At 37.8% G+C, this 13,860-nt stretch overlaps 2 protein-coding genes across 2 annotated transcripts in view; one reads left to right on the top strand and one right to left on the bottom strand.

Annotated features, from left to right (window-relative positions):
* Positions 1-501: 501 nt before the first annotated feature.
* LOC149418811 (uncharacterized) lies at positions 502-7,366 on the top strand. The gene is made up of 3 exons (XM_089638428.1): positions 502-522; positions 5,631-5,826; positions 6,093-7,366. Exons 1-3 carry the CDS (start codon positions 502-504, stop codon positions 7,364-7,366), a joined length of 1,491 nt encoding a protein of 496 aa, XP_089494554.1.
* A 3,223-nt stretch (positions 7,367-10,589) lies between these two features.
* Positions 10,590-13,860, bottom strand: part of LOC149418808 (E3 ubiquitin-protein ligase AMFR-like) — a 178,672-nt gene continuing 175,401 nt past the window's right edge. The window contains exons 8-9 of the mRNA XM_089639006.1: positions 13,504-13,817; positions 10,590-10,845 (exon numbers count right to left, since the gene is read on the bottom strand). Coding sequence (XP_089495132.1) covers positions 10,599-10,845; positions 13,504-13,817 — 561 coding nt within the window. The 3' untranslated portion in view covers positions 10,590-10,598. The remainder of the gene's footprint in view (positions 10,846-13,503; positions 13,818-13,860) is intronic.

Below are 13,860 nucleotides of genomic sequence, written 5' to 3'. Positions count from 1 at the left end.
TATTCATAATTTATTTAACATACCTTATGCAGTTTCAAGTTAAACAATAAGACTTATGGCCGCGAAAACGCCAAAGCAATTTATAAAATAATATCACTAAAGGTGAAACATTCATGTTGATTCTTCAAAAGCTATCTTAATGAACTATTAATACCACATACAAAAATAATTATTCAGCATTCTGACGGGGTCTAGAGTCCCAAAATGTTTAAGATATCGATACATACATATTATGAAGCACAACACAGATTTTTATCTTTATTAATACTTAGTCACTAATTCTTTCTAAGGTGAATTGGAAAACTATAGGTTAGGTTAACTGGAACTTCCAACGCTGTTCGCAAAACATTTAGGTTAGGTTGTTTCTAACTCCATCTCATTGTTGAAATTTGAACGGTCACTGTTAGACGCTGATTCTTGATTTAGTTCTCCACACTAAAACCTTCGCTGTGTACCGAGGGTAAAAATCCCACAAACAGAATGTATTAATGTCAGATTAGAATGGATCTGCAGGCGCTCAACGTATACAAATATTTTGTATACAATGGGTACTTTTGGCGCTTGAGAAGATAAACAAATTGTGATCAATCATGTTGCTAATGAGAGTTTGAGACAACGCAACCTTAGGAACTGATTTTTTCAAGAAAACCTTGGCTAGAAGTAATGGGCAAAAACAGTAGTCAGGTAACTTTTTTTAATGCTATCCCAAAATATATTTGAATAGAAACATTGTCCTTTTTTTCAAAGACTTACACCCTTTTAATTCCGGTATTCATTTGTGTATAACCAAGACTTGAAAGTGAGAAAATACTAACTAGAAAACATGTTGAGGTGCTTATTAAGCACTAGCAGAAGTCCCCGACGTTGTCTGGGCTTTATGCAGATTGTTACGAAATCAGATGTACACAGTGATTATCATCTTATTTTGAAGGTCAAGTGTGCAAAATTAATTTAAATTTAATTCTGAGGTTTTACACACCAAGTTATTCCAAAAAAACAAACAATATTATGTCTTTTAACACAAAGTTGCTCAAAGATGTATTATCAAATACACTATAAAATTAATAATACATCCAACTTCAGTGAAATAGTGGCAATACATATTGACACATTCCTTTCAATGGCGGCAAATTAAATTTATTTGTACTTGGTGGCAGTGTTTTGCGCATTCTAATATGTAATTTTGATCAATATTAATTAAAAAAAAGTATCATATTTCGAATACGAACTACTGACATTGCCTTCATTTTTATTGGCTGCTAACTTTATGTATGATCGCAAGATTCAACAAGAACTAAATGCAATTTAGACAGCATCTTAGATAAATATATCTTATTTTTAATGTGTGACATCTATTGAATTTATCTGCAAGTCTAGGATGAATATTTTTATTTTTTGGAATAACTTAATTAGTAAAACCTCAAATTGTAATATTTAATTATTGAAGACAATATTAGCGATTCCTAAACGAATATTTTACGATCAAAGGAGATAGGGTCCCGTTAGCTCAGTCGGTAGAGAGGTGTCCCAGCAAGGCAAAGGTCCTGGGTTCGAGTCCTAGATGTGACCGTATTTTTTTCGTTTTCAAATATTCGTTTAGGAATCGCTAATATTGTCTTCAATAATTAAATATATAATATATGCATATATAAAAACACGGGTATTCGAATGCAAAGTTGTGTCAAAATTTCAAAGCAATTGGTAAAGAACTTTTGGAGATTTATGATTTTGAACAAACAAACATTTAAATTTTTATTTATAATAATAACATTTGAATATTTAGGTATTTCATCACCTTTCAAAAACAGTTTTTAGTTTTCAGATACGTTAAAAAATAATCCATTACTTGGATTTTTATTTATAACATGGCGAAATTTTTTGTCCTTCTGACAGAATATGCCAGAGGCCTGAAGGGTTAAGTAAAATTGATTCTAGCTTTTACTTTGAAAGGAAAATATAAATTCATACTTACCTTATCCTTGTCTGAAGTATGTAAATTAAAATATACATGCTTTGAGTCAGTATCTGCGTGCGAAAAGTAAAAATACAAGTTATGAGTTATGAGCCGAAAGTCTGGACAGGAAAAAAATTAGATAAGTTAAAATTACTCCTGAGTAAAAGACATATGAATCGATTAAGCATTTGAAAAGGACGAAGGCGAGCCAAGCCACGAATTATGGGAAAGGAACGAAGCAACAGCAAGCGGCGTTTGGCGCCTATGATTTGTACGTGTATACGCAGCATTAGAGCTCAAGTTCATTTCAATTATAGCCTTCTTTCTTTTGCACGCAGATATACAGGGTGTCCGGGGTAAAGTGTACTAACTTAGGTAGGTTCTACAAGACAGTACAAATAAAAATATAAATAAGATTTTCGAAATTCCATCTTTTAGGGGTAAATACATATTTTAGGGGTACTTTTCATGTAAAAAGGTAACTTCATCTTTTAGGGCTACTTTTCATGTAAAAAGGTAACTTCATCTTTTAGGGCTACTTTTCATGTAAAAAGGTAATTCCAACATTTAGGGCTACATTTCATGTAAACATGTAATTCCATATTTTAGGGGTACTTTTCATTTAAAAAGGTAACTCCATCTTTTAGGGGTACTTTTCATGTAAATAATTAAGTAATTATATCTTTTAAGGGTACTTTTCATGTAAAAAGGTTAAATTGGTTCAGCGTGTGCGGCCCACATTATTATTTTGCGTTGTTTCCAAGTCTTCCATCTAGCACCCGTTGCCGGTTCCATCAATCAATACTTGCCGTGCGTTGTGTCAATAACTTTTATTTAATTTGCAAAGTAACCTGATAATTTAATGTACCTAGCACCTTAAAAACTTGATAGTTATAATCAAAACGTGTTTGTGTAGTTTATTCAGTGCGTGTTTTCTCCAAAGTCATAATTTTAACATTTAACTGTTAAAATTATGCGTAATTTTGTTATTGAATTACGGTGACAATACCTGGCTTTACCCACGAATAATAGGCAGACACTCATTATGTTTACATGGTAGAAGGTTGACAATTTGTTAAATTAGCCAAAAGCAATGATATTAATTACGTGATTAATAGTTATTTATTTAATAATAATTTTATCGTTAGAAGTGTAGCTACATTTTGTTATTTTAGTGCAGTTCTCTTTTGAATTTGGTTTACAACAAACGATATTTAAGCTTATTGTAAACGTCAAAATCTCGGTCGTATGTTATTGTTTACATGTGGTTTCCATGAATGCGGTCCAATCATAAATATGTAACGTTCCCACAATCACTCTCGGCAAGCTAACAGCGAATTTATCGAGTAAGTTTGTACCTCACACTAAGAATATTTAGTAGGTTTAGAAAAATTTATTTATCTTTTTTACTCCTACCATCATGTAGAATCACCTACCGAAATTGGCGCACCTAACCCCTGGACACCCTGTATAATAATATTATACACACAAATGTTTCGATTGAATAAAAAGGAAGATAAAAGACACCCATCGTATAAATACAGTTTTAATTATTTCTACTTTATAAATAATATTCATAGCTCGTTTCCATAAATCACCCCCAATACAGACACTGTAACATTCTATGCACATTGATAATGATTATAATTATATTTACAAGTAAAATTAACACATTTAAGTATGCAATGCAGTTTTAAAACACCTCCTAGTTGGTGTACATTTATTACACGCTAATGACTTAAAATAACTTCCTATAACAACACACTGCAGCTTCATAACGAACCATGTATAAATTAATAAGTAGTACAAATGGGCAATTATACATACATACATACTTGCATAGTTTAATATGCAATAATTATATGTTACCATATTACTCAACCTGTCGACTGTCGATGGAACACCGGTGTCTTCATTCTAAAATCGATGAAAAGCACAAAGTTAGGATTGTGAGTATTGATGCATATATTGTATACACTTCCGATAGCGATGTCCTTGCCAAATATCACTGAGAAACAGCCTTTTGTCTTACTTACACTTATTGTTACTAGCCAGAAAAGGAAAACAAGTGTTTATGATAATCGAATTTTAAAATTCGAAAAGTGGTTTAGTTCAGGGTGTTATTTTTATTATATTAATTAAAATCGAATAACAGGTTTGAAACATGCTATATGCAAGCCATGCATCAATGGGAGTACTGCGTTCGTGTCAACTCTGGTAGCGATACCTACATAATATACTAACAATTACCTCTTCCTTGACTCGTAAAATAATAAACTCATGCATATCACAGCCCGGTAAAAACAAATTTTAATAATATTAAACGAAAGTCAGGTAATAAAATTACTATATTCTACGTCTGCAGAGTTTCGTGCGACAATAAAATTACCATAAAAGTGTCTTTTAAAAAGTGATCCATTTCACAAAAATTGAGAACATCGTTACGAATTTTTTGTGCTCTTTTTGCACTTACGTTTGGGATACAATAAAGGTATATTTCACCACCTCTAAACAAACTGATGAGTAGCGTCTACTCGTCAAGTAAGCTTAATTTAATTAACATAGACATTTAATTGAAGAGCAGCATTTCTCAGCAGCAGTGAAACATATAATAATGATTATTGCTACTCGATGAATAGGACTAATCGGTAGTTTACTCAGAAGTGGTGAAAAACTTTCTCGGAATAAGTCTCATTTTAGCTTTCATTAAAATTACTACACAACAATATTGTTTTTTTCATTCATTTGCTAGTAAAGAAAAATTTAGCAGAAACATTTTAATTGGCGAAAATATTTTAACGATCGTAATTATTTTATTATGTAGCATAGGCTTTATTTAAAACCTATAAAGTGAGATAAACATTACCATTTTGCAGCCAAATCGACGTTTCTTACCAAGTTCGTGTGTAATTCTTAGTTTAAATCTCCCGCCAATGTCACCTGCTAGTTCCTAATGCATCCTTCAGGCGGCGCCAGTAGTGGGGACGCCATCAATGATGCTATAATTTCATGTTTCATTAGCATTTATTTTGCGAAGGTCAAACATATCTATAGGAATGAACTCTTGCAGATGACATCCCTCCCCTTTGGCTTGGCCACCGCACCTAAGGCATTTGCAACCTTCACTAACTGGGTAGCGCAGGAACTGCGGAAGAGAGGGATGAGAATTCTAGTGTATCTGGATGATTTTTTATTAGTAAACCAATGCCTGCCTACTTTAAAACACCAGTCTATTGAAATGGTGGAGTTTTTGCAAGGCTTGGGATGGCATATACAATTTGATAAGTCAATATTAGAACCATCACAACAAGTTCAATTTCTTGGTATCAGCTGGAATACTCTAACTAATGAAAAGTCTCTCCCTCAGAACAAGGTTTCAGCCCTATCTTATTTGTTAAAGGGTTTTATTCAGACGGGTAGGTGGTCACTAGATAAGGGGCGCAGCCTCTTGGGCTCTTTAAACTTTGCTAGTTTTGCAGTTCCAAGAGGCAGGCTCAACAGCCGGCACATACAGAAAGGGTGCTTAGGACTCAGACACTACCACCCTTGGGAGTCATCACCAATTCCGGCAGCTACCGCTCGGGAATTGAGATGGTGGGTTCGATCGCTCACCCTGACGTCACCTATACATCTGCCGCTGTTTGAGCATTACCTGACAACCGATGCCTCTGATCAGGGTTGGGGTGCCCAGCTGGACAAAAAGCTTCTCAGCGGTGTGTGGGCTGATGACCAGCTGAATCTTCACTCCAATGTAAAGGAGATGCTCGCCGTGTTGGCTGCCTTGTCTCCTCACGCGCTTGAGCTATCTGGCTCGGGTCTTCTGATCCAGTCGGATAACAGGTCTGTCGTATCTTATCTCCGCAAGGAGGGTGGTACCAGATCAACTCAACTCCTGAGCTGTACTCAACTAGTGCTAGATGTTTTGGATAAACACTGTGTCTCCATGACAGCACAATACTTACCCGGTCGTTTCAATGAAGTAGCGGACTGTCTATCTCGTCATCGTGCTGTACCCGAATGGCACTTGCTACCCTCTTTCACAGAGGTAGCATTCAGAAAATGGGGACGACCCGAGATAGACCTATTTGGCTCTAGGACAGCGCATGTGGTTCAAAGGTATGTTTCTCTTGATTTTCAGGACGACGAGGCAGACTACCACAATGCTTGGAGCAGGGACTGGGACTATCAGCTGGCTTGGATCTTCCCTCCCCCGTGCCTCATGCCGAGGGTTCTTTGCCACCTGAACAGGGCAAGGGGATTATACCTGGTAGTGGCTCCTCGTTGGGAAAGGGCATTTTGGAGAGCGGATCTGAAGTGTCGGGCCTTGGGTCCACCTCTTACGATTCACAATCTAGGAGAAGCACTGATAGACACCAGGACCAACAGCCCCCCTCCCCAAGTAGAGTCCTTCACTCTGGAGATTTGGCTTTGTGGGGGTGGGACAAAAACCTAACAAGATGGTCAAGTCAGCAGAAGGAACTTCTTAGATCCGGGTGGAGAAGTTCCACCCTTCGCACTTATGCTCCGGCATGGCGGAGGTGGCAGCGCTGGGCGTCAGAGAATCAGCTCGATGCCACGCGTCCCAAAGCTGAAGACTTAGCCAGGTTCCTAGCCGATCTACACATCAGAGAAAAGCTATCGCTGAGTACCATTTTAGTTCACAAGTCAGTGGTGTGTACCTTAGGCTCTCCCGAAGATAATAGAGAGCTGAGCTCCAACCCGATAGTGAAGAAGATATTAAAAGGGATATCTTTAGCTAGATTAAGGCCTTCAAAACCCCCCATTTGGGACCCGAGGGTTGTATCATCATGGCTGGAGAAGAATTTGCCTCAACATATTACTCTCTTTGAAGCATCAAGGAGAGCAGCCACCATCCTGCTTTTGGCATCAGGGCGCCGAGTCCACGATCTCACATTGCTCCATTGCACAGCTGAAAGATTGTCAGTGGACAGTGAAGGCATCTCCATTTGGCCAGTGTTTGGTGGCAAGACAGATTCGGCAGACTGGCAACAATCAGGGTGGAGACTGGCTCGCTCGGAGTCTAGGAACATAGACCCTGTCTATTGGACGGAAAAGGTCATAGAACTGTCAAAGGAACGGAGAGCGCAGGCGATACTACCTAGCCTATTTATTACAACTTGTGGGACAGTGAAAGCGGCCTCCAGGGCAGTAATTGCAGGTTGGATTAGGACAGTCCTCAGGGATGCTGGTGTAGAGGATCCACCTGGCAGCATCCGTTCAGCAGTGGCATCTCTGAACTGGCTGCAGAATTATAAGCTGGACGATATACTGTCACGTGGTAACTGGAGAAGTCCCAATACCTTTGCCAGGTTCTATAGAAGGGAAATTGCAGAATCGGCTGGCCGAGTCAACACCGACCCATCTGTTGCTGACCTTTTTCAACCTCTGTAACTGGTTAGCTGATTTCTGGAAATCTTGCCCCTATTTTCTTTTTAGCAAATAAATTTAAATATTATATTTGATTCACATTAGCATAATGTCACCAGGCGATAACAAACAATATCTCACTTTATAGGTTTTAAATAAAGCCTATGCTACATAATGAAAAAGTTTTACCTTACAATAAAACTTATATTATGTACTTAGCTTTATTTAAAACCTAGGCAAGGGCTGCCTGATGAGATCTAATGAAGCATGAAATTATAGCATCATTGATGGCGTCCCCACTACTGGCGCCGCCTGAAGGATGCATTAGGAACTAGCAGGTGACATTGGCGGGAGATTTAAACTAAGAATTACACACGAACTTGGTAAGAAACGTCGATTTGGCTGCAAAATGGTAATGTTTATCTCACTTTATAGGTTTTAAATAAAGCTAAGTACATAATATAAGTTTTATTGTAAGGTAAAACTTTTTCAATAAGGCTAGCAGTTTATTTACAGGCACACATTTAGGCAAATGATACATACTAAATAATGACATTAAAATATTCCTGAGACTGTTAGGCCATCTCTACTAGGAGATTCTTACAAGTTTTGTGCACGTAGCACACACGCCGCTATACTATTTTGCTGGTCTTCGTACACGACACAATGCGTCGACTACGGGTTTGACGTCAGTTGCACGCTACTGACGGTGCTGGTAGCACGCTACGCCGGTTGCATTCGCATCTACTACTCGTTTGACAGTAATGACGTCCGTACATGATATGTAAATGTCCGTAAATGTTAAATTTGTTCTGGAGGTTGAAAAATATCCATGTTTATATAACTGTAATTTAACAGAATACATTAGGAAGGATTTAGCGGAGAAGAGTTCCTCAGTGACAACGAATGTCCTACAATTAACATTTATTTCGTTGTATGAACCCTAAATCTTCCGTAATATCATTTTTTATGTTTGTAAAAAACAAACAATATCATCGCTTCTTTGCTTGAGTCACTTGATATCATATTAATTCAACGATTGCACTAGAAAAATGATCAAGTTCAGTATGTTTCGGTTAGCGCCGTGTATGGAAAACGGCTTTAAAGAGAAGCATATCGGTAGACGGCTACTTGTGGCTGCGTCACAATCACGTAGCTTGTAAGTATCTGTGTACGAAGGGCCTTACGCAAGCATTTGTAATAATTTGTGGGTTGGGGTGTGAAAACAGTGAGTCAGAAAAAAGCAGAAATTTTTAGGTAAGAAAGGATTGAAAGAACCACATCTTTACATTTGAATTTCTGACTTATGTGGCTTCCGACCCTGACCCATGAATTATTCTGTTAATTATTATAAATGAGATCATTCATAAAGATATTTTGTCTAATATTTTGCCATCCATTTTTGTGAACATAACGTAATTTATTTAAATAACTTTTGAATGTCTAAGACATGCATGAAAGATTTAACTATGAAACAATACTTTCTAAGTAATAAAATAAAAGTGATACAGCAAGTTTACGTTAATAATATTGACTAAACATTCAAGTATTACACAAAAACTTATTTGAAAAAATGAACATACTTAACCTAATTCATACGCAAAACCATGTACTATGTGACCTTAGAACGGTGTACCCAACTGAGGTCACATTCTTTTCGAAAAAAATAAGCTATGTGCAAAGTATGACATGTTGGAATCTTTTGATATTCATAGATTTCATAATCAGCGAGACATTTGCTCAAGTTTAGACAAATGAACCAACTCAGTGAGGCATTTGCTCACCTTTACATAAATAAAACAACTGAGTTGGACACTCGCTGTATTAGTAAAATAAACAAAATCTGTGAGTCATCCGCACACTTTTAGATGAATGAACCGATTCAGCGAGGCATTTGCTCACATTTAAATCAAATCCTTTATTACGTACTTAAATAAACTAGCTCATTGAGGCATATGCCCATCTTTAAGCAAATTAACTAACTCAGCGAGGCATTTGCTCTATCGTCAGTTAAATAAACTAACATTTATCATAAACTAGCACATTTCAGATTAAATTTACGCCGCTCTCCTCAAACATACAAAACCAGTCTTCATAAGATCTTACCTTTACAGTATATATTTTAAACACCTATTTAACCCTCATAACGTTCAGCTCTTACAAAATGATATGCCAAACAAGAGACGTGACTGCCAGAGTCAGGGGTCTAACTCAACCTCTGAACAAAGGACAAAGGATGCACATGGCGAATCGAGGAAGAGGATCTACTATTCATAAAATAAATAAAGCATTATGAAAATAATTCTCTTAAGCCTTCAAATAATAATATGTATAACATAATTTATTTGAAAATTCAGAAGTGAAAAATGTGACTTATTGATGTCTTGAACGATGTCTTCCCAAATTGAGGTAGGTGATTTAAATTAATTAAATATGTTTTTATTAACCCTTAAAGTATGGGATAAACAGTGAAATCTAGGTGAATTCATTGGTTTGAAGCTGCAGTAAGCAGTTCATATGTTTCCGTATTAATATTTGGAGGTATGATATTAATTAAATCAAATGGCTGAATCGAAAACCGAACACGCGAAAATCTCCATCACTCGTGTGGTTATATATTCCAATAGATAACTACATTATTTAACCTAATTTACATGGCTGTCATAGGTTTATGCGATCCATCGATGGCTATCCCCGTACGCAGATGTCGCATATTATGTGATCAATGATGATTTACTAAAGCACAAACATTATGTCGTGACAGGATGGATTGCTTTGAAAAGGACAGCGCGGTAAAGGTTAAAACATGCAGATATCTACATTCAGGTTTTAGTCTCTTTCGAAGATTGTAATAATTTATCTATTAGCCTTGTTTGCAAATAAAATATGCCCTAATTAGTAATATTAGTAACATTCCTACACTGGTTTACCCTATTAAAACCAAAGATAATAGAAACAGGGGAGATCGGCCAAGAACCATTATTAGAATGAAACCGCGTGTCGCCAAAATCTTTCAACGATTCTATTGCGAATAGCATCTGCATGCGAAACAAATGATTTTCATTGGTAGTCTTTGATAGGTTGTGCAGTTTAATCGTAGCTTGACGACTTTGTTTCTTTTATCTACGATTAAAATAAACAAAAAATTAGCAACATTAAAAGGGTTTAACAAATAAAAATAATCTAAATAACAGAAAACAACACCAATCCTCGGCATCGTCGTAACTAACAACACAAGCAGACTTGGTTTAGGGATTCAGGTAAGCAGGGAGTCGGAGATGGGAAGGGAGTTGGGTTTGGTGGAGATCGGGGAACCCTGGCGCGAGGTGGAGGGGGCAGAGTGGTCGTCGGAGACTACATCGGCTGGAGCCGCTTGCTGGTGCTTGTCCAGGTACTTCTTGCGGGCGGCGCTGATGAGCTGCTCCTTCCTGGTTTGTAGGATCCTCTCGCGTTCGTAGGAGCACTTGGAGAAGCGGCTGCCAAGGGTGGCGTGGTCTTCGCTACTGTGGAAGAATTGCATATTACGTTAAACAAAGCATATCAAAAGAATACGCACAGTTATCAAGAGTCTCGCACGGGCATCGATGATAACAATACACGTTTCCGCTAATCTCACAAAGTTTTGTTGCTTTATGTGGAAGTTAAACGTGGCAGCCTATAGTATGTTTCTTACAAGAGACATTAGTATAGGTGATTAGTAATATTTAATATTATTTGTATGAATTATAAATGGAGGTTATTGACAAGAGTATAAATCTTAAGCTTGCGAAAAGCGACCAGTTAATAATCGATTAAGAAAAAATATCATCCCACGATTGGTCGAAAGATTTTACATCTCCCGGCAAGGAGAAGCTTGTGGAGACAACATTCCGGATCTACAACCTAACCTGACATAATAGGTAGAGCGCTTGTGGGGATTGGCCAAATGAAGCAATAAGAAAGAAGAGGAATGCTGTCAGGTTAGGTTAGGCTAACGCTGCCTTAAGTAAGCTACACTCATAAGTACAATTTACGATTTACGTTAGTTTTGATAAGTTACTAGTAGGAAAGTTTACATATGCATCCAACTTATAGTAATTAATGCTGTAAGTGCTCACAGCTACCGTTACATCCGTAATTTTATCTGCGGTAAGATGGCTTCCTGTCAACAAAGATTTGCTGCCGTCAAGTTTATAAGATAGGAGTGAAAAGAGGATATATGATGCAAATGCGAATGGTAGCAGAAGTCGGGGACGCCCGAGGAAGACATGGCACGATCAAGTGAAGCAGATACTTGAGTCGGGCCATGTCAAGAGTCACAACAATAGAAGAGTATGTATGAATGTGAATGAGGCAAGAAGTGTGTGCCAAGACCGAGTTCTTTGGCGGTCCGTCCTCTCTGCCTACCCCTGCGAGGAAAAGGCGTGATGGTTAGTTAGTTAGTTTATGCGATGTTGTCAAAAATTATGAAAAGGTCTAAATGAACCCCCACAAAGGAGGCTCTGGGGAAGATAATTTCCCTTAGGCCTATGTTATCTTTGGGGATGCTGTGTAGCAGGGTCTTTTTAAGGAAAGAAAGGATAGTAAGTTCTGGGAAGGAAAAAGGTATGATTCAACCGGTCTCACCTGATCCCACCTGTCACGCAGTTGGGGCAGATGCATCTGCCGGGGGAACCTGGACAAACCTCACCCCTTAAACCCAGGCACCCCTGCTAAGTCACAAAACGTGGCGAACCACTTGGAGCGACTTATGGCAGAAGTGTTGGTTATCCAATAAATGGATTCCGGGGCGGCGGTACCCATACCCACCTCCCAAATTGCTTTTCACTTTTGTTCTGTTAACGGCGGATATGAATGTAGTTCTTTAATTTTATCCGAATGACAGCCAGAAGATGACAGCAATCGACTTTGAATTTAAATATGTCATGTTGCAAACAGAAACATTCAGATTAGAAAGGATTGGACCGATAATTAAAAACAAGGATGTTCATTTTCAAAAAGCATTATTCGACCTAAAAAAAAATTACATATCATATAGTTTTCGGAATCAGAAAATTCTCTTTCAAATGTTATTTTTTTCGGGAGATAATAACGTACTTATTTATTTATTTAACGCCTATTTAGGCTTTTACATACATATATATAAAAAATATTTACAAAATTATACACGAAAATAGTGCAGAAAACGACTATTTAAAACAATTGCACAAAATAAATATAAAGTCAAAATATCACTGAACTTGATCTACACAGTATGCAGGCACAAAACATAAAAAATCCAAAATATTTTTTTCTGTTTCAGTTGACAAAATTATTATGTGTTAGTAAAATTAAATAGCTTTATTAAAATATTCCACTACTTGATGAGAAAAACTTCAATAGGGTATGCTTATATATTGAAATTGATGTACTAAATATATCAACAACATCGGAGTATTTGTTTCCTAGCTGTTGAATCCGTCGCATAGGAGTTTTATATTAGGACGTTGATATAGAATTGCTACAATAATATGGTAGGTACTGTCTTGTAACCGACCTGCTTTACCCTAATCAGATTTTAGTTATATAATAAAAATCCTAGTTTTTATAGGAAAAAAATCCTACAAAAACTTATCTTTTAATTTTTGACATCTCGCATTGGCGCATTTAGATACCATTTCTTACGGAATGCGTCGCAGCTTATCAAACTGATTACACCTTTTACGACTTCTGTAACTTGCTATAAATTACAGTAAGAGATTTACACTGTCGTTTACGTTGTTAATTTTGCCATAAGTCACTAGCGTAAGTGACTTACGGGAATATTCTTACGTGTGTAAAGGCAGCCATAGAGCAGCAAGCGCAATGCAATTACGAGAATGTTGATGCAGCCATGCAAAATGTTCCTTAATTTATTAATGCGTATTGAAGGTCGTTTTTAAGAATTATTAATGTAAATACCAATCTGCCTGATAAGAACTCGCACCAAATCATATCAAATTTTATCTCTCTTGAACAATTGTGAATAAGTGACCTTTGCTCGAATGCGGACGATTTGTTACCTCTTCTGCGGATTCACATACCAGACTGTGTTTTCGATGTGGCCCTGGCGCAAGCGCCTGTTGGGTTGGGTTAGGTTAGGTTAGGTTGCATTTACAATAAATTGCACTAAACACATTTGTGCATTATACAATGGTTGTTACCTCTCCTGTGGCTCCACATTCCAGTCCATGTTCTCGACGTGCCCCTGGCGCGAGCCCAGCCGGTTGGCCAGCATGCTCAGCGAGTGCTGCAGCAGCACCTGCGACTGCGGGCTGGCCCCCCCGGCCGCCGCCGCTTGCGTTGTCAGAAGCAGCCCGGGCAGTGCCGGCATGGTGGGCAGCTCGTGGGTCACCAGCCGCGCCGGCAGCACCAGCCGTGCGTCCAGGATGTTCTCCACCGTCAGCTCCACAGAGTGCGTGACGCCCAAATCACGCAATATGACCGAGAGCGGGAAGTGGGGGAACAGCTGTTGCACCTGGAAGAATAGAAAATAATTAGCAAAATGATAAATTGAGCCC

Source organism: Hesperophylax consimilis, chromosome 13 (assembly GCF_061612785.1).
Source record: "Hesperophylax consimilis isolate HC1 chromosome 13, BYU_Hcon_1.0, whole genome shotgun sequence".
In the NCBI taxonomy this organism is placed as follows: Eukaryota; Metazoa; Arthropoda; class Insecta; order Trichoptera; family Limnephilidae; genus Hesperophylax; species Hesperophylax consimilis.
This window is presented reverse-complemented; position numbering and strand designations above follow the sequence as displayed.